At 45.8% G+C, this 22,287-nt stretch overlaps 1 protein-coding gene across 1 annotated transcript in view; it reads left to right on the forward strand.

Annotated features, from left to right (window-relative positions):
- The window catches only part of LMF2 (lipase maturation factor 2), a 65,630-nt gene that overhangs the window by 7,115 nt on the left and 36,228 nt on the right, over nucleotides 1–22,287 (forward strand). Inside the window, exons 2-5 of the mRNA XM_068122189.2 lie at nucleotides 297–544; nucleotides 909–937; nucleotides 5,594–5,790; nucleotides 19,836–20,014. Of these exons, the coding sequence (XP_067978290.2) occupies nucleotides 297–544; nucleotides 909–937; nucleotides 5,594–5,790; nucleotides 19,836–20,014 (653 nt within the window). The remainder of the gene's footprint in view (nucleotides 1–296; nucleotides 545–908; nucleotides 938–5,593; nucleotides 5,791–19,835; nucleotides 20,015–22,287) is intronic.

Consider the following 22,287-nt stretch of genomic DNA (forward strand, 5'->3'; position numbering starts at 1 on the left):
AGAGGTGGAAGAGGCAGAGAATACATGTGCAGGATGGATGGGGTAAAGGCTACAACTAAGCTGTTTCGGCCATAGCTTCAGGAAGCGGTGAAGGATGAAGATGTTTGGAGTAATCTAAGGATGAATATCACCACAAGTTGGCTATGACTTGATTTAACTAGATCATGACATCAACTTGATTTGGATGCTTCCTCAAGCTGACATAATTATTAGATGGTCACTATTCGCTCTGACGATATGGTTTTCAAAACGATATTTTTCTCCCCTACCACCTTCCTCCCACTTTACTCTCATAGGACTTTATGGCAAAGATGGTATCCTGCCGGTGTGGAAACTGGCTTCAGAGGCTGCAGGTCCACGTGCTTCCACGTCTCGTCCCGCTCTACTTTCCTTGGCTACGTTCCTCTCTCTATCCCCCGAGCTGTGCCTCGAGATTACCTGTCTGCTTGGCACCTGTCTGGCACTCTGCGTAGCTCTTGCCGAACCACTCAGGGACTGTGTGATGTTCCTTGGCCTATGGTTTCTTTACCTGACTGTGCACCAAGTAAGTTTGTTTACCTGTGCCCACGTGCCCCTGTGCCCTACCCCCAATCACCTCCCGCATCCACTTTCCCCAACCGTTGTATCAACGACATAAATGAGTTTGTTCCCAATTTACCCTTTTTTTTTTTTTTTTTTGCGACCCCTCCTTTTTGGTATTATAGCGGATTTGTTATGGTTAAAGTTCAAGGTGGTGTGGGAGGGCGGCTACAGCACATTTATTGCCCTCTGTTTCAGGTTATCGTCAAACTGTTAGAGATTGAAGTGAATTTATAACTGTGGTTGGTTTCTAAACTTAGAGTTGGAAGAGCAGATCTAGTAATTTGCCTTTACATTCTCATCTTTATGATTTTCCCTCCTTTCCATAGGTTGGCCAAGTTTTTCTCTACTTCCAGTGGTAAGTTTGTTGTTTTTATGTAAATAAATATCAATCACGCCTTAACTTATCTATTTGATTCAAATGAGCATCATGGTTGGGGCATCTGCTGAGTCTGGAAGATTGGTTGTTCAAACCCCACCTGAGTCCTACCAAACCCCTTTAAAATTTTTTTTTTTTTTTTTTTTGTATACAAGATCGAGGCTCGTGAAAGAGCTAACATTAATCACACAAAAAGTCAAACCGACACAAACCGACACATGAAACACAAAATAAGGGGAGCGGTTGACAAGATGGGGAGAGAGGGGGAAGGACACAAACACAACATTTGAGAGCAGGGACATCGAGAGAACTGTGGGAGGGAGAGGGCTTGGGGGGAGATGGGAGAGGTATAAAACATATGGACACTGCAAGGACTTCCAGGAAAGAAGTTGGAATTTCGAAAAAGTGTATCTGGGGTGAATTAGTGGGGGTAGAAAAGATCAAGGTTTTGGATGGGGGAAGACAAGAGATGGTGGTGAACAGCTGTTTTAAAGACCTGGAGGGAGGAGTGGGATTGAAGGGAGTGAGGGAGTTTGTTCCAGAGGCGGGATAAAAGGGGAATGAAAGAGTGAAGGTGAGCAGAGAGTCTAGATTTTGGCAGTGTAACCATAAGAGGGTTGCTGGCAGATCTTGTGCGACCTGTAGGAATATTTGGGGGACAGAGCACAGAGAGAGCTGGGGGAGCAAGGCCGGAGAGGAGTCGGTAGAAGACAGAAAGACCACCAACCTGCCTGCGGTGAGTGAGTGAAAGGCCCTCGGAGTTAGCTTCATCGCAGGAGATTCCAATGATTCTGAAAGCTTTGGTTTCAACAGCGTGAAGCCGAGCTAGGTGTGAGGCGGGAGCACCGGCCCAGAGGGGGCAACAGTATTCCATTGAGCTGTGGATGAAAGCCTTGTATGTGGTGAGGAGCTCAGTTGTGCCAAGGAAGGACTTCGCATGACGGAGGATGCCCAGTCGGCGACTGTCTTTGGAGACCAGCTTGGAAATGTGGTTTCCCAAGAAAGATCATGGCAGATAGTGAGACCCAAAAGCTTGAGCGGCAGAACTTCTTGGAGAGGATTGTTGAGAAAGTAGATGGGAGGGAGGGATGATGGGATGGGAGGGTTTGTGCGGCTTCCTTGCTTGATGCTTGGCATTGAAGAGGATGGAGCACGGGCAAATGACCATTGGTTGGCAACTATTGTACAGACTTGATGGGCCTAATGGCCTCCTCCTGGGTTTAAATCCCTTGTAAGGGAACATGTACAATCCTCTGCACAGCATCTGACCAGTGTGGCCCTACATGTATAACTACCAGAGTTACCCGGCGTTGCCCGGAAAAGAAATAGTCACGCAATTTAGTTTTGATATTCTGTTTATTTGTAGTGGGCTTTTTGTAGTCCGAGGAAGCCACGCCCCTTGGACGCGCCCCCAGTCAAAATCTGATGCGCCCATGTTTTTTGTCGTGAAAAGTTACCCACCCCCCCCCTTTTTGTCGTGAAAAGTTACCCCCCCCCCCCATGGACCCCCTCTTCCCTCTCCAAGTCGCTTCCTTAGGCTGTCCATGAGGCACAACCGAACAAACAGATGTTCACAAATAGGGATATAAAAAAAATAGATTTCACACTTCAGATGATTGTATGTCTTCTCTGGAAGTGTAGATACAGTGCGATCCATAAGTATTGGAACAGTGAAGTCAAATTTGTTATTATTTCTGTATATTTCCTGTCACTCAATAAATTTGGATTTGACATCAAAAGATGAATACGAGGCAAGAGTGCAGAAGGGCAGCTTTTATTTCTTGGTATTTATATGCGTATATGTTTTACCATTGTAGAACAATAGCACTTTTTATGTTCAGTCCCCCCCCATTTTTGATAAGCATAAGTATTGAAACAGATGACGGACAGGTGTTTCTTGTTGCTCGGGTGTTTCTTATTGCATTGTTCGTTCACACATAAAAGAGCTGTGAATGTCTAGTCTTGTTTTAGCCTTTGCTTTTGTCTTTGGAGTCAGTGGACATAAATCAACATGAAGACCAGAGAACTGTCTATGAAAGGAGAGCAAGCAATTTGGAAGCTGAAAGAACAGATTAATTCAAATTGGACCACAGCACAAAAATTGGGCACAGAAAATACAACAATTTGGAATATCTTGGAAAAAGAAAGAAACCACAAGTGCACTTTGCAATAGACAACGGCCATGTCGGCCAAGAAAAACAACTGCAGTTGATGACAGAAAAATCATCGGAGCTGTGAAGAAAAACCCTCAAACAAATGTCAGTGACATCACCAACAACCTCCAGAGTACAAGGGTGAAAGTATCACAATCTACAGTTTGCAAAAGACCAACAGCAGAATTACAAAGGCTACACAGAAAGATGCAAACCTCTCAACATCACCAAAATAGAAAGGCCAAATTGTAATTTGCCTATAAGTACATAGTTGAGCCAGTGAGTTCTGGAACAAAGTTTTATGGACAGATGAGACCAAGATAAACCTTTACCAAAGCGACGTAAAGGCAAAAGTGTGGAGGAAGGTGGGAGCTGAATGTGATCCAAAGCATACCACCTTGTCCGTGAAGCATGGTGGAGGTAGTGTTATGGCTGCCTCTGGAACTGGCATACTCATTGATGTAATTCATCATCATTGATGATGGAACTAATGATGGCAGCAGCAGAATGAATTTGGAAGTGCACAGAAACATGTCTGGCCGTGTACAAGAAAATACCTCCAAACTTATTGCATGGCACTTCACCATGCAGCAAGATAATGACCCAAAACACACTGCCAATGCAACCAAGGAGTTCATCAGGGGATAAAAGTGGAAGGTTTTACACTGGCCAGGTCAGTCTCCCGATTTAAATCCAATGGAGCATGTATTTTGCTTGCTGAAGAGGAGACTAAAGTCACAAGTTTGATGTCTGGGTTACAGGCTCGATGCAGTTATTGCATGAAAGGGATATGCAACCAAGTATTAACGATTATAATCAAGTTAATCTGTTCCAATACCTATGCTTACCTAAAATGGGTGGACTAAACATATAAAGTGCTATTATTCCACAATGGTGAAGCACATATTCATAGAAATATCAAGAAATAAAAGCTGACCCTCTGTATTAAAAAAAATAATAACCACCTTTAGAGGCCATTTTTCCCCGCAAAGCGGGGGTTGGCCTTTTTCGGGAACCGTGGTTGTTGTTGTTTTTCGGTCCCCTATTTGAAGCAATGTTTTACGGCCGGATGCCCTTCCTGACGCCAACCCTTTTTGCTGCCTTTAACGACAAACAGGGAATTACCAGTGAACTGGTACTCAATTAGCCGACCTCGGAAGGATGACAGGCTGAGTCAACCCCCCTGGCGTTAATTCAGCGATCGACCGGGATTCGAACCCAGGATCCTTGGATCCTAAGCCGGCACCCTAGCCGCTAGCCCAACACCTCTGTATTCTTGCCTCATATTCATCTTTTGATCTAAAATACAGATTTATTGATGAAATAGCAATACTAACAAATTTGACTTCACTGCTCCATTACTTATGGAGGGCACCAAGTTAAACAGCACCTACCTGTAATTTGTGATATCGCATTGGAAAATTATCTGAGGATGGGATGGCTGGATATTTGCGGCATATGATTGATTGAGCTCAAAAATGAAACTGCTGTATGCTCATTGGATGTTGCTGTCAATAGCAGTTACACAGTGATTCGGTGAGTTTCTTGATGCCCATGGAATGAATACGAGTTGTTTTTAGCTCGAGGACATTTTTAAATTTTTTTAATTTTTTTTATTACTGATCTCGTGTAATGCATCGTTATCGATGCCATTCGCATATTGCCTATTGAAATATTTATGGCACTTGTCTCTCATATCTTCCATACACCCCTCCCTTTTCTTTCACATTGCATTTCCCTTGTATTCCCTTTCATCCTGTCCCCCCCCCCCTACTACAAAACCTTTACTTTTCCTCCATATCTTTCCCCTTGGCACCCAATTTCTTTCCTTTCTTTCTTTCCAATTTCTTTCTTTCCTCCCAATTTCTAGATAGTCAACTAAGCCCACTTCGTCCTCCCCTCTGCACCTGTAATTTATCATTGGGCCCCTTTGAAAATGAACAATATATCCAATAGGTGATACAACCCATTTTTGTCAAGATTTGCTGTAAACTGAAGCATTGTAATCATATGATATGTGATCCAAAAGACATAGATGATAAGAATTTTTTTTTTTTCGAAATATTTCTGTTTTTATGCCTCCGCCGACAAAGTCACCAGAGGCATTATGTTTTTGGGTTGTCGGTGCATCTGTGATGGGTTTTTGTTACCGCGATAACTTTATGGCTGAAGGATCTGAGTTGAGCTTGGTAGAAATATGTATAATGATGCCAAGATTAACTGATTAGATTATGGGGTCAAGATGTCAAAGGTCAGATGTCCCATAAGGTAAAAATTATGTTGCTGAAGCAGAGATGGGATTTTGACCAAACTTGGTACACGTATACATTATGATGCAATGATTAGTGGAGAGAATGCGTTTGGCAAAAGTTGTTGTTTGAGCAATCATCTGCAAAGATAACTTGTTTTGTTGAAGTTGCAAAATGTTTTTGAGCAGCATATATCGACCTTAACCAGACTCCTTTTGACATCCCCTCCACAGGGACAGCCTCTTGCTTGAGGTTGGATGGCTCGCTGTGCTCGTCGCTCCGCTAAACATCAGAAAGTGGCGTGAAGTGAAGGCCAAACCTCATGACTCGTCACTCTTTTGGCTCGTACGCTGGCTCCTGTTCCGCCTAATGTTTGCTTCAGGGGTGGTCAAGTTGACCTCTCGTTGCCCGACATGGTGGGGACTCGCAGGTGGGTTTTGGCCTTTTTATGTTGTTGTTAATCAGGTATGGCTTTGCTTCAATTCCCAGGTTGTCACTACTGCTTCATCATCCTTGCATAGGTTTCTCAACAGGTTTTAGTTCCACATTTCTTTTGCCCAGTTATTGTGGAGGGAGATGTTGGTCAAGCATTGTGGACCAAAGAAAACACAACAGATTGGCATGTGGTTCTCTTTTGAATATGCAAATAGTAGTGACAAGTTAAATAGGAACCGATTTCTCAGTAACGTTTAAAAAAATTCTGAATTAGACAGGAGAACCTTTTAGCCAAATGTCTTGCAAAGTCAACAACAGTCTTGTTTGCTCATGCTTCTTGAGGCTTATTGGCCCGTCTGTAATAGGTACTTGAGTACTGTCCTTCTCAATCTGTTAATACAACCATGTTCTGTGATAGTTGCATTATTTGCATAGTTTCAAATTGAATTATTTAGTGCACACATATTGTATATCCTTAGAATGGAGAAGGTGGATCGGACTCGGCAACGGTTGCTAGAGTGAGATGTGCATGGAAGAAGTTTCGGGAACTGATTGGCGTGCTGACTAGGAGGGGAGTGTCGTTGAAGCTGAAGGGAAAGGTGTATGCTGCATGTGTGAGAAGTGTTATGATTTATGGGAGCGAGACATGGGTAATGAATGTAGAGCAGCAACGAAGGGTGGAAATGCGAATGGTTCGGTGGATGTGTGGAGTATCGTTGAGAGAGAGGAAGACAAATGATAAATTGCGAAAGATGATGGGAATGGAGCCTGTGATGGATGCTGTGAAGAGAAACAGGTTGAGATGGTTTGGTCAGGTGTTGAGAAGTGATGAAAATGAATGTAGAAGGAAGTAGAGGACGGGGAAGACCGAGAAAGACTTGGCTAAAGGTGGTGGAAGAACAAATGCGGGCAAGGGGGTTAACAAGGGGAGATGCAGAAAATAGGGCAAAATTGAGAAGATTGTCATTGAGCCCGCAAGGCTAAAGCAAGCTGCTCGAGCAGGGAAAATGGCCTTAAAATGCCTGTTGTGGTGTTATTGTATACTGTATATCGATACAATTGAATTCTAGCTTCTGTTTCCTATTCATTTTTGGGCTAGCACACACACCACCAGGGGGCACTATTTTGGTTATATACAGATCTATTTATACATACAACATGCATTTTAAGGCCATTTTCCCTGCTAGAGCGGGGGTTAGCCAGATCTATATATATATATTGCGGATATGGGATTTGCATCCATCCATATCCGCTTGTAAATATTCCCCTATTTCCTCAATACTTCCCAACTATCCCCAATCCCCCATTCCCTAGTCCCATTTTCTGTAAACAACACTCTGTAGACCCGACCTCCCCCTATTTCCCCCCATTAAATGTCGCATCCAGGTCCACCGCATCTCACGTAGACAACTATAGGACATCTTGCTAGTTATTCTTAGTCTATGTCAGTTAAGGATTCGTTTCCATTAATTCTGACCCTTCGTTGCACCAGAATGTGATTGTATGGCACCGTTAGGAAGTTTAGGACCTCCCAATACCTCCCCGCAGCTCTTCCTCACGGTTCAGAAACAACAACAACAACAACAACAACGGCGGCAGCGGCGTGCACAGGGAGTGCGCATCCTCACTCCGGCTTGGTTGGTAGGGGGTGTTGGGAGGGCACGAGGCCTTCCCCACGAGCCGCCATCAAACATGTGCTCGACGGGGTTACCAAATAGGGGCTCCCTGTCAGCTCCTCGTCAAGGGCGGAGCCCGGTAACCCCCGCACCCAATGGAAGCGGCGGACCGGTCCCATCTGGGGCGGAGCCAACCAGCCGAGGGCGTGTCACTCCCCGCGGAGCATGCGCAGGAAGAGGGAGGTGACGTCAGATGCGCGCTGAGCTTGGAGAAAGAAAGACGCCACCTCCGAGCGCTGTGAGGCCTCCCTGCATCTCTTGGACCGTGCTTGATCCTGTCCCCGAGCCAAGGTGCACCTTGTGCTATCGACTGCCTGTCCCTTCCTGCCATCAATCCCTGTGTAAGTCGGCCTTGTTCCGTTTGTCTGTGGTCTGTCTGGGATAAGATAAGATTGTATTTAAGTGCCCATCTCTTCTGTGTCTTTTACCTCACTCTACCTTGTAATCTACCCCTTTTCTCCACCACTAATTATACCCTCCTCCGGAGGTCTTGAGAACTGTACCCCTTGCGTCGTTTCATTTATCCCAGTCGTTGTGTCCTTTCCAATCATTGATTTAGCGTAGCGCGATTTGGCCAACGTTCGGGTGGAATCGGGTGAGTTGGGGAAGAGTCGGGGAATAACTGTTAGGTCGCGGTAATACACCACCGCTCGGTCGAAATAACATCTAACCGCGATCCGTAACAATATATATATTTATATGCGACAGCTGTATTATATAAAGGGTCTAATGGGGTGTATAGGTCGATGTGGTCGAAGGTGTTTAAAGGTTTGAAAGGGTGTACGGGGTCTTAAGTGGTCTAAAGGGTATAAAATATCTAAAGGATACGTTCCAATAGCAGTGAGGGTCTAAACTATCTAAAAGGTCTAAGGGGGTCTAAATGTCAAGGATCAAAGGGTCTCAGCAGTTTAAAGGGTCTAAAGGTTTAGAAGGTACATTCCAATTGTACATAATGAATAGACTTGGATTTTTGCATACATATACATACATACATACATACATACATACATACATACATACATACATACATACATACTGTTACGGATCCCGGATTTAGGTGAATTACTATTCATGTCATTGCTTATTAATGTTTATTCTATTAAAGGTTGTTGTGGTTAAATGGTTAGAGAGGCTCCGGATAACAGGAGACCGGAAACGGGATAGTGAACCGGAAGGAGAAGAAAAAGACACGAGGTCCGAGAGAAAGCGGCCATCTTCTGCTCCTCGCCCAGCTCCGACGCGAGCGGGGTCGATTTTGATTAGCGTTGGGAACGCTGAGTTTGAAAAGCCCGTCTGGCGAGAGGAGTTACCTGCGCGGGGTGATTGCCTGTTACGTGTCAGGTTGCCGTGGCTTCCTGGAAGGAACCAAGCGTCCGGCACTGTTCGCCTCGACGCCTCCGAGGGCGTGTACGGGTCGCACCTTGGGCCTCGCGCGCTTTGCGAGCCACGCTTTGCTTTGCCCGCTTTGCTTTGCAAGGAGGGGTGCGCTGCAGCAGCTGTTCCCGGTACGCGAGGTGCATGTTTGGAGCACGTCAGCCAGGGGTCCGTTCAACCGCCCGTGTGCGGAGAAGTCGACCTTCACCTTTGTCGGGAGGGGCCCAGAGACATTGTGAGGGACAGTGACTATTGAGGGGTCGTGAGTGGGGAAAGGGGGGAAATATATGAGATGGCCATCTTAGTAATATTGTGATTGATTGTTGATTGTTGTTGATGGATTGAGAATATATTATTAATTAATCCGGATCCTTGGTGTGGGGTTGCTTATTGACCTGAATTGTTTGTGTCTTTCATATTGATTGCATTACGAAAGCGTATAGATCATATATCTTTCTGGCGGGGTCCTCCCACGGTCCGGGGGTCACCAAGACCAGGTAGTTACCGGGAGGACCACGTAACAGAATTGGGGGCTCGTCCAATTGAATTCCGGGATCTAAAATTGTATAAAATAATAAAATAATATTTTTATTAATTAAAATTTATTAATTAAGTATTAATTGGTAAATTTTTGGGAAATTGTGGTAAAGTCTTGGGTGAAGGTTAACAGGTGTTAACGATAGGCACCATGGCGTTTGTGGCACAGAACTTTGCGGTAACCCCGAGTGAGGCACAGTTCCGAGCGTTACTAAAGTCGGACCTCTTGAAATTGGCCAAACATTTTAACTTGGAGGTCCGAACTAATTTGAGGAAGGCAGAGTTGCAGACCGCGGTGATACAATCTATGGTGGGATTAGGAACATGGGACGAGTTAGCCTGGGAGTGGCTACCCGAAGAACCAGAAGACGTGGAGCTCCGGAAACTGGAGTTGCAATTACGGAGCCAGGAACGGATCAAAGAAGAAGAAAGGAAAGCAGAAAAGGAAGGATCAGGAGAGGAAAGGAGAGGGGAACAAGAACTCCAGGAAAGGTTAGAAAGGATGAAAACAGAGGAAAGGAAAGCAGAAGAGAAGAGAAGAGAAACAAGCAGAGGAAAGGAGAGTGGAACGAGAACTCCAGGAAAGGTTAGAAGGGAGAAAAGCAGAGGAGAGGAGAGCTGCAAGGGAACTCGAAGCAGAGGAGAGAAAAGCCGAAAGGGAATTAAAGGAACGTGACATGGCGCTTCAGCAAGAAATTAAATTCAAGGAGCTGGAGTTGAGAGAACGGGGAGAGGTGGTACCACCCTTGCTGACTGGGCCGACACCTAGCCAGAAAACCTGGGATGTGGGCAGACATGTGAGGCTGGTTCCACCCTTCAGTGAAAGGGAAGTCGCTAAATTTTTTCCACACTTTGAGAAAGTGGCTCGACAGTTAAACTGGCCGGAGGAGGCCTGGACCATACTAGTGCAAAGTGTGCTGGTGGGTAAAGCTCAAGAGATTTATTCGGCGCTACCAATGGACCAATGTGCAGATTATGAGGTATTGAAGAAGCACATTCTCAAAGCGTATGAGTTGGTTCCTGAAGCTTACCGGCAAAAATTCAGGAATGCCAGGAAGAGGGAGAGTGAGACCCATGTGGAGTTTGCCAGAGTGAAAGAACACATGTTTGATCGGTGGTGTGAGTCAAAAGGAGTCAGGAATGACTTCGAAGCATTGCGTGACTTGATCCTGGTGGAGGAATTTCAACAGTGTGTCCACGAGGACATCAAAGTGTACCTGCAGGAAAAGAAAGTACCGAAGTTGTGGGACGCAGCCACCATGGCAGATGATTATGCCTTAACACACCGGATAGGGGTCCACGAACCTAACTCCTCGCCTAGATTTCCGCGGGGGAGTTGTGGAACAGCAGGTGCGGAGAACGACAATACATGGCGGCGGCCTTGAGATGATTATGGGGACCACGCTGATACCCGAACTGTTCGAAATCAGAGGGCGACGGGCCGAAGACAAACTTATTTTCCGGGGGGCCCGAGGCAGACCACGAGTTTTTCCTCCAGGCCTACTTGCGCTTTTTGCAAGAAACCTGGACACTTGATGTCCAGTTGTTACCTCATGAAAAGGGAAAACCCAGAGCGGAGTCAGACTATTACAACTCCGAATGCGATGGCAAGCGCAAGAAATCGCCCACAGAAGAGTTACCAACCATTTATTTATGAGGGGTTGGTCTCACTCGAGGGAGACTTGACTAACCCAAGACCTGTTAGGGTATTGAGGGACACAGGAGCCCATCAATCCTTAATGCTTGAAGGCATTTTGCCATTGTCAAAGAGTACCGCAACTGGTGATAGTGTTCGGTTACAAGGGATCGGTGGCTGTGTTAGTGCCCCACTTCATGTTATCCATTTGGAATCCGATTTGGTGTCAGGACCGGTCACCGTCGGTTTACAAGCCACGCTTCCTGTAGAGGGAGTATCTGTGATTATCGGGAATGATTTGGCCGGGGGGGGGGGGCAAATTTATGGTAACCCGAGGGTGGGTAAAGAGCACCGCAGGGGAAATAACACCACCCCAGCTCGGGATGGCGACAAAAGTGCCAAGTTATTTGTAGGGGGACTGAACTTCAACACAGAGGAAGAAGTTCTGACCTCTGTCTTCAACAGATATGGGCCGCTGGTGGAAGTGCGGGTGGTAAAAGACAGGGAAACGCAACGGTCAAGAGGGTTCGGCTTTGTCACGTTTGCAAGCACAAAAGACGCCAGGGAGGCAGAGAAGAATTGGAATGGTAAGGATTTGGAGGGTCGGACCATAACAGTAGGGAAGGCATTTCGTAGGCGTCGAGAGGTCTACAGAAGAGGACCACCTGGCGGTAGTTTTGGTGTTGGCAGCAGCCGATATTACTATTGAGGCTCCCTGAGTTACGGCATCTCCCGAAAGAATGATTGGCAGAGGACTGGCCGAGAAGGAGACCGCCAGTCAGGTGACTGCTGGGACAAGGGGTCCCACCGTAACTGTTAGGAGTCCGGAGAAGTTGAAGCACTCTATATACGGCGGAGCCGCCGAGCCTGGGCTCCTACACGGGCTAACCGTGAACGCCACGTTCTTAAAAGGCGTCCCGGTAGGGAACGTTCCTGCACGGACTAACCGTGAACTCCACGTTCTTAAAGGCGTCCATGTAATGAACTTTCCTCCCCGGACTAACCGTGAACCCCACATTCCTTAAGGCGTCCATGTAGTGAGTACTCAGCTGGGCCTCCATCCAAGAGCAACTAGAAGTTGTTGACGCTTGGTCTAGAGGGAATTACCTTGGAATCTCTAGGGGGTTTTGGTGAAAGTTTGTTGCTTTATTTTTGAGATGCGATAATTGTGCCTGGGGGGGAACAGATGATTTGGGGTATCGTGTTTGTTTATCAAAGTTGGCCGGCCCAGAAAGTTTTCGCGGGGTTCAAACTTTCTTTCTTGAAGGGGGGGAGTGTTACGGATCCCGGATTTAGGTGAATTACTATTCATGTCATTGCTTATTAATGTTTATTCTATTAAAGGTTGTTGTGGTTAAATGGTTAGAGAGGCTCCGGATAACAGGAGACCGGAAACGGGATAGTGAACCGGAAGGAGAAGAAAAAGACACGAGGTCCGAGAGAAAGCGGCCATCTTCTGCTCCTCGCCCAGCTCCGACGCGAGCGGGGTCAATATTGATTAGCGTTGGGAACGCTGAGTTTGAAAAGCCCGTCTGGCGAGAGGAGTTACCTGCGCGGGGTGATTGCCCGTTACGTGTCAGGTTGCCGTGGCTTCCTGGAAGGAACCAAGCGTCCGGCACTGTTCGCCTCGACGCCTCCGAGGGCGTGTACGGGTCGCACCTTGGGCCTCGCGCGCTTTGCGAGCCGCGCTTTGCTTTGCCCGCTTTGCTTTGCAAGGAGGGGTGCGCTGCTGCAGCTGTTCCCGGTACGCGACGTGCACGTTTGGAGCACGTCAGCCAGGGGTCCGTTCAACCGCCCGTGTGCGGAGAAGTCGACCTTCACCTTGGTCGGGAGGGGCCCAGAGACATTGTGAGGGACAGTGACTATTGAGGGGTCGTGAGTGGGGAAAGGGGGGAAATATATGAGATGGCCATCTTAGTAATATTGTGATTGATTGTTGATTGTTGTTGATGGATTGAGAATATATTATTAATTAATCCGGATCCTTGGTGTGGGGTTGCTTATTGACCTGAATTGTTTGTGTCTTTCATATTGATTGCATTACGAAAGCGTATAGATCATATATCTTTCTGGCGGGGTCCTCCCACGGTCCGGGGGTCACCAAGACCAGGTAGTTACCGGGAGGACCACGTAACAATACATACATACATACATACATACATACATACATACATACATACATACATACATACATACATACAGTGCCTACAGAAAGCCTGCACCCCTTTCAAAATGTTCACCTTTTGTGGCCTCAGCCTGGAATTAAATTGCATTAAAGCAGACTTTTTCCACCTTTATTTACACATTGTAACCCACAACTTCCAAGTGAAAAACAAATTTTACACATTTCAGAAAATTTATTTAAAATACAAAACGTGAATATCTTAGTTGGATAAGTGTCCACCCCCCTGAGTTAATACTTGGTCGAAGCACCTTATACAGCATTTACAGCTGTGGGTCTGTTGGGATAGGTCTCTACCAACTTTGCACACCTTGATTGGGCAATATTTGCCCATTGTTCTTTACAGAACTGTTCAAGCTCAGTCAAATTGCATGGGGAGCGTTGATGGACAGCAATCTTCAAGTCGTGCTACAGATTTTCGATTGGATTTACGTCAGGAATCTGACTGGACCACTCAAGGACATTTATATTTTTGTTCCTTTGCCACTCGTGTAGCTTCGGCTGTGTGTTACAGGTCGTTGTCATGCTGAAAGGTGAACTTCCACCCCAAGGTCAGCTTTCTTGCAGAGGGCAGCAGGTTTTTCCTGCTCAGATTTTTCTGTGTTTTGCTCCATCCATCTTCCCTTCTATCCTGACAAGTGCCCCAGTCCCTGCTAATGAGAAACTTCCCCATAACATGATGCTGCCATCACCGTGCTTCACAGTAGGGATGTTCTTTGGGTGAAATGCTGTGTTGGGTTTGTGCCAAACATAATGTTTTGCATTTAAGCCAAAAAGTTCCATTTTGGTTTCATCAGACCACAAAACATTTTGCCACATAGCTTCAGAATCCCTGGAGTGTTTTTTGCATACCTCAAACGGGACTCAAGGTGTACTTTTTTTTTTTTTTTTAGTAATTGCTTCCTTCTTGCCACCCTACCATGCAGGCCAGACTTGTGGAGTGCTTGGGATATTGTTTTCACATGCACACAGTGACCAGTCTTTACCATAATGCCCTGTAACACTTTCTGAGTTGCCATTGGCAGTCTCCTCCTTGCTTGGTAATACAGTTTGGAGGGACAGCCTGATCTAGGCAGGGTCTTGGTGGTATCATATGCCTTCCACTTCTTGATAATTGGCTTGACTGTGCTCCAAGGGTTATTGAAGGCCTTTGAAAATATTTTTATACTCATCCCCAATTCTATGTCTTTCCCCAACTTTATCCCGGAGGTCTTTTGAAAGCTCCTTGGTCTTCATGGTTGAGTCTTTGCTGTGAAATGTACGACTCAGCAGAGGAAACCTACAAGAACAGCTGATTTTATTCTGAATGTCTTTCAATCCTGACAAATCTCACACTCTTACTATGTCTCTCCAAAAAGACCGACTGGAAAACCCTCCCATCTACTTTCTCAACAATCCTCTCCAAGAAGTTCTGTCGCTCAAGCTTTTGGGTCTCACTATATGCCATGATCTTTCTTGGGAAAACCACATTTCCAAGCTGGCCTCCAAAGCCAGTCGCCAACTGGGCATCCTCCATCGTGCGAAGTCCTTCCTTGGCTCACCTGAGCTCCTCACCACATACAAGGCTTTCATCCGCAGCTCAATGGAATACTGTTCCCCCCTCTGGGCCGGTGCTCCTGCCTCACACCTAGCTCGGCTTCACGCTGTTGAAACTAAAGCTTTCAGAATCATTGGAATCTCCTGCGATGAAGCTAACTCCGAGCGCCTTTCACTCACTCACCGCAGGCAGGTTGGTGGTCTTTCTGTCTTCTACCGACTCCTCTCCGGCCTTGCTCCCCCAGCTCTCTCTGTGCTCTGTCCCCCAAATATTCCTACAGGTCGCACAAGATCTGCCAGCAACCCTCTTATGGTTAAACTGCCAAAATCTAGGCTCTCTGCTCACCTTCACTCTTTCATTCCCCTTTTCTCCCGCCTCTGGAACAAACTCCCCCACTCCCTTCAATCCCACTCCTCCCTCCAGATCTTTAAAACAGCTCTTCACCACCATCTCTTATCTTACCCCATCCAAAACCTTGATCTTTTCTACCCCCGCTAATTCACCCCAGATACCCCTTTTTCGAAATTCCAACTTCTTTCCTGGAAGTCCTTGCAGTGTCCATATGTTTTATACCTCTCCCACCTCCCCCCAAGCCCTCTCCCTCCCACAGTTCTCTCGATGTTCCTGCTCTCAAATGTTGTGTTTGTGTCCTTCCCCATCTCTCCCCATCTTGTCAACCGCTCCCCTTATTTTGTGTTTTATGTGTCGGTTTGACTTTTTGTGTGATTAATGTTAGCTCTTTCACGAGCCTCGATCTTGTATACAAAAAAAATAAATAATATCAGAATCACTACAATTTAACACCGGTGGAGGCCAGTTAACTTGGTGTGTGATTTTGAAGGTGACTGGTTATACTTGAGCTAATTTAGAATTGCTATTATAAGGGTATAAGTGGACACTTATACAACCAAGATAATCTAGTTTTGTATTTTTAATCAATTTTCTGAAATTTGTAGAATTTATTTTTCACTTGGAAGTTGTGGGTTATGATGTGTAAATAAAGGTGGAAAAAGCCTGATTTAATGCGATTTAATTCCAGGCTCCAAGGCAACAAAAGGCGAAAATTTTGATGTGGGGTGGGGACTTTCTATAGGCACTGTACAGTGTACATACATAATTTATGTGCATGATGTCTGTGTCATGTCATACCTAGGGTCAGTGTGCTCCTTTTAATTTATCATTCCTGATTGCAAACCTCCTAACTGATGATCAGCAGAGCAGAGACGATGTGTTTGTGTGGCAGACAACACTTGTTGCTAACAGGTCGTGCAGCAAGTGCTGTGATGGGACTCGATCTGTGACTTGCTACCTTGTCAAGTTAGAGTTTGATTTGTATACATACATGTGCACATACCTACAGTACATACATACGTACATGCATCGATACAAACAGTACATGCATACACGATAGCTGAATTATATTAGGACTGATTTTTTTGGATATTGCATTGTGATGCTTTGATGAAATGGTAATACTGTATAAAATATTAGTGATTTAATAACAAAGTACATTTGCCTAAGCTCTGATATGAAGATGCTGTACAACAACAACAACAACAACAACATGCATTTTAAGGCCATTTTCCCTGCTAGAGCAGGGGTTAGCCTTGCGGTCGCCATGACAATCTTCTCCATTTTGCCCTATTTTCTGCATCTCTCCTTGTTAACCCCCTTGCCCGCATTTCTTCTTCCACCATCTTTAGCCAAGTCTTTCTCGGTCTTCCCCGTCCCCTACTTCCTTCTACATTCATTTCCATCACTCTTCTCAACCAGTCACTTTAATCCTTCCTCAACACATGACCAAACCATCTCAACCTGTTCCTCTTCACAGCATCAATCGCAGGCTCTATTCCCATCATCTTTCGCAATTCATCATTTGTCTTCCTCTCTCTCAACGACACTCCGCACATCCACCAAACCATTCGCATTTCCACCCTTTCCAGCCTTCGTTGCTGCTCTACATGCATGACCCATGTCTCACTCACATAAATCACAACACTTCTCACACATGCAGCATACACCTTTCCCTTCAGCTTTAACGACACTCCCCTCCTCATCAGCACACCACTCGGTTCCCGAAACTTCTTCCAAGCACATCTCACTCTAGCAACCGTTGCCGAGTCTGATCCACCTTCTCCATTCAGCATGTCTCCGAGGTAGCAAAATGTTTCCACACCTTCCAGCTTCATGCCGTCTCCAAGATCCAACTCAACATTTCCTCCATCTGCAGCTCCCTTTGTGCACACCTCACATTTGAATGTAGCTGCCACACTGGTTAATGACCCTCTCAGACCACTACATTTTTGATGAACCCACTCAGCGCACATTGTACATTGAATGGAGTTCACTCCGACACTCTTCCTGCACACAGCACATGGCCATTTCCCAGTTCTTTCCACCTCACCACATGCTTTACCACTTGCCATCACCTTCGTCTTTCCTCTATTCACCCTCAGACATTTTGTCTCCAGACATTCCTTCCACTTGTTCATCTTTACCTTCAGTCCATCCATACTTTCTGCAATCAACACCAGATCATCTGCATACAACAACTCCTTTTGTAAACCCTCCTTTACGGTCTGAGCCAGCACCTCCATCACAGCTACAAATAGTAGTGGACTTAGTACCGACCCCTGATGCACTCCCACCTACACCTCAAACTCACCACTGTTCCCGTCCTTCGTCCTTACAGCTGTGCGCACTCTTTTGTACATTGCCATCACAACTCTGATCAACCATTCCTCCACTTCTAACTTCCCCAATGCCCACGTCAATACTTCGCGTGGAACCCCATCGAATGCTTTCTCCAGATCAACAAACCCAAGAAACAACTTCTTCCTCTTTTCCATGTACTTCTCCTGCAACTGCCTCACAATAAAGAGCGTGTCTGTCATTCCTCTTCCTGGCATAAATCCAAACTGCATTTCCGATCAATATAAATCGATGGATCTTTCCTGTCCTTCCTGTCATGGTCAAAAGAGAGAATTCAAAGATCACTTACTGGTGTTCATTCGTATGTCAAATTGCTCGACCTGATTGAATTATGACATTTGTTTGCAATCGTTCTGATCATGTTTTAAAAGTTTGTTGGATAAGGGGACCTTTTTAATTTCTTTTTCAGACAAATTTCCCGGAGGCATTGTTTTTTGGTTGTCCGTCCGGCTTTCCATCCGTCCGTGCATTCGTGATAGGTTTTTGTTACCACGATAACTTAAGAATGACTGAAGGGATCCAAGTCAAACTTTGTATAGGTATGTATAATGATGTAAAGATGAACTGATTCGATTTTGGAGTCATTGATTCAAAGGTCAGAGGTCCCTTTCGGTTAAAGAAATACTGTTAGTGCGATAACTTGTGAACCAATGATGGGATTTGGACCAAACCTGGTATAAGTATTGTTGTGTTCCTGGTGATTAAAATCCTCCAAGGAAACGGATTGCTGAATGAACTTAACACTCCGAGGCGTTCAATTCAATATGACGGTATTAGTTATACGCACGGAGAGGAAGTGGGGGAGAAGCCGTAAGTGCTTACCTTCACGGATCCCACCAGCAGTCTTCACACCTGGATAAATTAACTCGAACAACACGACAGTAAAATGTACAAAAATAAACAGGTTTAATGAAAGAAATGCCGGTAACAAGGAAAGCACGATTAAATAAAACTATCATTCCTAAATGGAGCGCTCCTGCACCAACCCGAATACAGACAAAGGATAAAATAACTGAAAATAAATGTGTTATTTGTGTGGCACTTGTCTCCAATCGGCTGGGGTGTCTCGTCAGGAATCTTCAAGATCATCTGAGGCCTTGGCGTTTTTTGCGCGCGAAACGCGCTTCTAGGCGCGAAGTAGGCCTCCTGTGCGAAGCGAACGAGCAGGTTTGCAGCTCGCTCTTCCAGCCGTGATTGTCCACACGATCTCTGCACGGAAACCGCCGGTCTCCTTCCGCAGTTCCCCTCACGACCACTAAAGATGTCGGAACACGACCGTTCACGATGAAGCTTCCTTGCGCAAGAGCAATGGCGACCGTTCACCATCAAAGTCCGGACCCAAGAGATACGAGAACGTCGGCACACGACTGTTCACCACCAGTTCCAAACCGAGAAGGTCGAGACGACGTCGATGCTGAGAGAGCCAAAATGCGACCGTTCGCTAACAAAGTCCAGAATGAGAAGGGAAGATGTCCGCTGCTTCAACTATTTTGTACCTGCGGCTCTGGCGTCATCCGTGCCTGCTTCACCAATCCCATAGTCCCATCTTACCAGTTTTTGTGCAAATCAAATCCCGGTCCAATCACTGCTCTTCGGGGCGTGGCTCATGACCCTGCCTGTGCCTCTGCGCTCACCAAGTCGGTGTTATCAGCGATAGTGTTCGATGCCTGGTTTCATGTTGGTTTTTAATTGGTGTGATTAATGGCCAATTTCTTACTAGGTGTCTGTAGTGTGGTGTCATAAGGAACACAGGAAAAGATTACTGAGGCAATTACAAACAGGGAATTAATTACCCATAATCCCTCGCTAATTAACAATTGGGGACGAAGATACAAGCTTACCCGACATCCGGTCTACACAGATTCCCTACTTATGATACATCGAGGTTTCTTCGTCTTCACGACAGTTGGAGCATACTAATCTATACAATATACCTGGACTAAGGTATCCTTACCCCCCATAAACGTAACAGTATATATTATTATGCAAAGATGAACTGATTAGATTTCAGCATCAAAGGTCAGAGGTCGTTTCAGGTAAAACTGTGATACATGAGGAGAACAGCTGCAGGGATTTAAGTCAAACTTGGTACAAGTATATATAATAATGTGGGTGGAGGCATATCGGTCGACGTTGCGACATCGAAGAGTGCCGTTCTAGTTCCTCGTAAAATAAATATTTGATGTAACGATTTACAATAATATATGAGGGATTCTTTAAATAATGGGAACATCTAAAACTCTGTGCTCGAGCTTGTACAATGTTATTGCAGTAACTATGGACTGTAGTCCATAATTTTCAGGGGTTTATATTGAGAATGTGAAGGTTTAAAGCCGCTTACTTCAGTGTGTCCATGTCTTTAACCCCACCTTTCTGGCCACCCTAGCTCTACATTACCATTATGAGTCCCAATGCATTCCTACACCTCTGGCCTGGTTTGCTCATCAGTTCCCTGCTTGGTTCCAGCAGCTGTGTGTGGTTGGGACTTACGTCATTGAGATTGCACTCCCGCTTCTCTTCTTCAGCCCATTCCGTCGCCATAGACTGTTTGCTGCATATAGTCAGGTGTGTGTACATTAGTTACTAGTGGCTCATAAAACATTCGTTTGTTGGAACCTCTGTGATTAGCATACTTGGAATTTTGTTAAAATTTAATCTGCTGCAAAAAATTTTTTTCCTCTGTAAGATCAAGGCTCATGGAAGTGTGAGGTGATTGAGCATAAAAAGACAATGAACTGACAGTGAAGTATTCGGGAAACATTTTTGACTCGACAAGCAGGGAGGGAGAGACGCAGGGAGGGAGAGAGAGACGCAGGGAGGGAGAGAGAGACGCAGGGAGGGAGAGAGAGAGACGCAGGGAGGGAGAGAGAGACGCAGGGAGGGAGAGAGAGAGACGCAGGGAGGGAGAGAGAGACGCAGGGAGGGAGAGAGAGACGCAGGGAGGGAGAGAGAGACGCAGGGAGGGAGAGAGAGACGCAGGGAGGGAGAGAGAGACGCAGGGAGGGAGAGAGAGACGCAGGGAGGGAGAGAGAGACGCAGGGAGGGAGAGAGAGACGCAGGGAGGGAGAGAGAGACGCAGGGAGGGAGAGAGAGACGCAGGGAGGGAGAGAGAGACGCAGGGAGGGAGAGAGAGACGCAGGGAGGGAGAGAGAGACGCAGGGAGGGAGAGAGAGACGCAGGGAGGGAGGGAGGGACGCAGGGAGGGAGGGAGGGAGGGAGAGACGCAGGGAGGGAGGGAGGGAGGGAGAGACGCGGGGAGGGAGGGAGGGAGAGACGCGGGGAGGGAGGGAGGGAGGGAGAGACGCAGGGAGGGAGGGAGGGAGGGAGAGATGCAGGGAGGGAGGGAGGGAGAGACGCAGAGAGGAGAGGATATGTGATCAGAGGAGGAGATTGGAGGGAATGTAGTAACTTTCAAATGGGAGAGGTTTGCCTAAGTACAGTGGTTCCCAAACTTTTTTGGTGGTGACCCTGAATACAATCTTATTGTGGTCTGGCGATCCTAAATGCTGTACATGCAGTGTTAATGACCTATCATTTTGATGCATTGTGTTTATTCATATAGGAATTAATTACCAACACATAATGATTTTCAATTTTTTGGACAAAATGAAAAACAAATTTACATGAAAATGCGACTTTATTACACAAATTTTTTCTCAGTGGCTACCGTGATGGGGCTTCATTTTGTGGGTAAGCTCCTCTAAGTTTGGTTTCATGTTGATGGACAAAGCAAAACGCAAATCATGCTGAGGATCGACATGGTTCCTTGCTTTAGTCTTTTTTGCAATAAGATCTGAACATCCTTGTTCACAGAGGTATGTTGTTGGAAAAGGGAGAAGAGCTTTTCCAGCCTCCTGCGTCAGAATGGGCTTATCCTCAAGTTTGGTCCAAAACCTCGAATACGGGAGCTTTTCAACGCGTTGCTTCTGCACTTGATTTTCCTAGAGTTCTACAAGTTATTCTTGAAATCCCGGAATATCTTCTCCGACTTCACTAACGTCCACATTGAACACATTTCTGATCCAACTATGCTTATTGAGGTTGATGTTTTCTGGAAAATACCTGTCCATTTCTTCCTGAAGGTTCTTCAGATGATCTTCGAAAATACTTTTGCCGTCAACAAGGGATATTTCCGACGCATCTTCCATCACAGCACTCAGTTCTGGAAAGGCAGCCGTTTTTTCCTTTAGCCAGTTTTTCTCTCCATAGAGTAAGCTTTTTCCTGAATGAGGCAATTTTTATGTCCACCATGGTATGATTCCGGCCCTGCATGGCTGAATTCGGTTCATTCAGGTGCATGAAGATGTCACCCAAATAGGCAAGCTTTGCCAGCCCAGCAGCGTCTTTAAAGAAGTCTGCCAGTGCATGTCTCCTCTCACGTAAAAAAAAATGTCAATTTCCGTTTTTAGTTCAATAACCCTTCCAATAATCTTCCCTCGAGAGAGCCAACGAACATCAGAGTGGAACAGCAAGACCTGGTGATGTGATCCCATCTCTTCACACATTTTATGGAAAATGCATGAGTTTAAAGCCCTGGCCTTGACAAAATTCACAATTTGGATAGCATTATTGAGAACTACATGGAGGTCTATTTGCAAACATTGAGTGGCAAGGTTTTCCCGATGTAAGAAACAGTGAATTATTATGATATCAGGGTTTTCTGCTTTAACACGAGGAACAAAACCCAAACGACTTCCCATCATAGATGGAGCTCCGTCAGTGCACACAGCCAAACAATTCAACCACTCTAGATCATGTTTCTTAAAAAAATTGTTCATCATATTAAAGATGTCTTCTCCAGTGGTGGTATTTGAGAGGGCATTACAGAAAATATCTTC

Source organism: Myxine glutinosa, chromosome 7, assembly GCF_964187855.1.
Source record: "Myxine glutinosa chromosome 7, kmMyxGlut1.1, whole genome shotgun sequence".
Lineage (NCBI taxonomy): Eukaryota > Metazoa > Chordata > Myxini > Myxiniformes > Myxinidae > Myxine > Myxine glutinosa.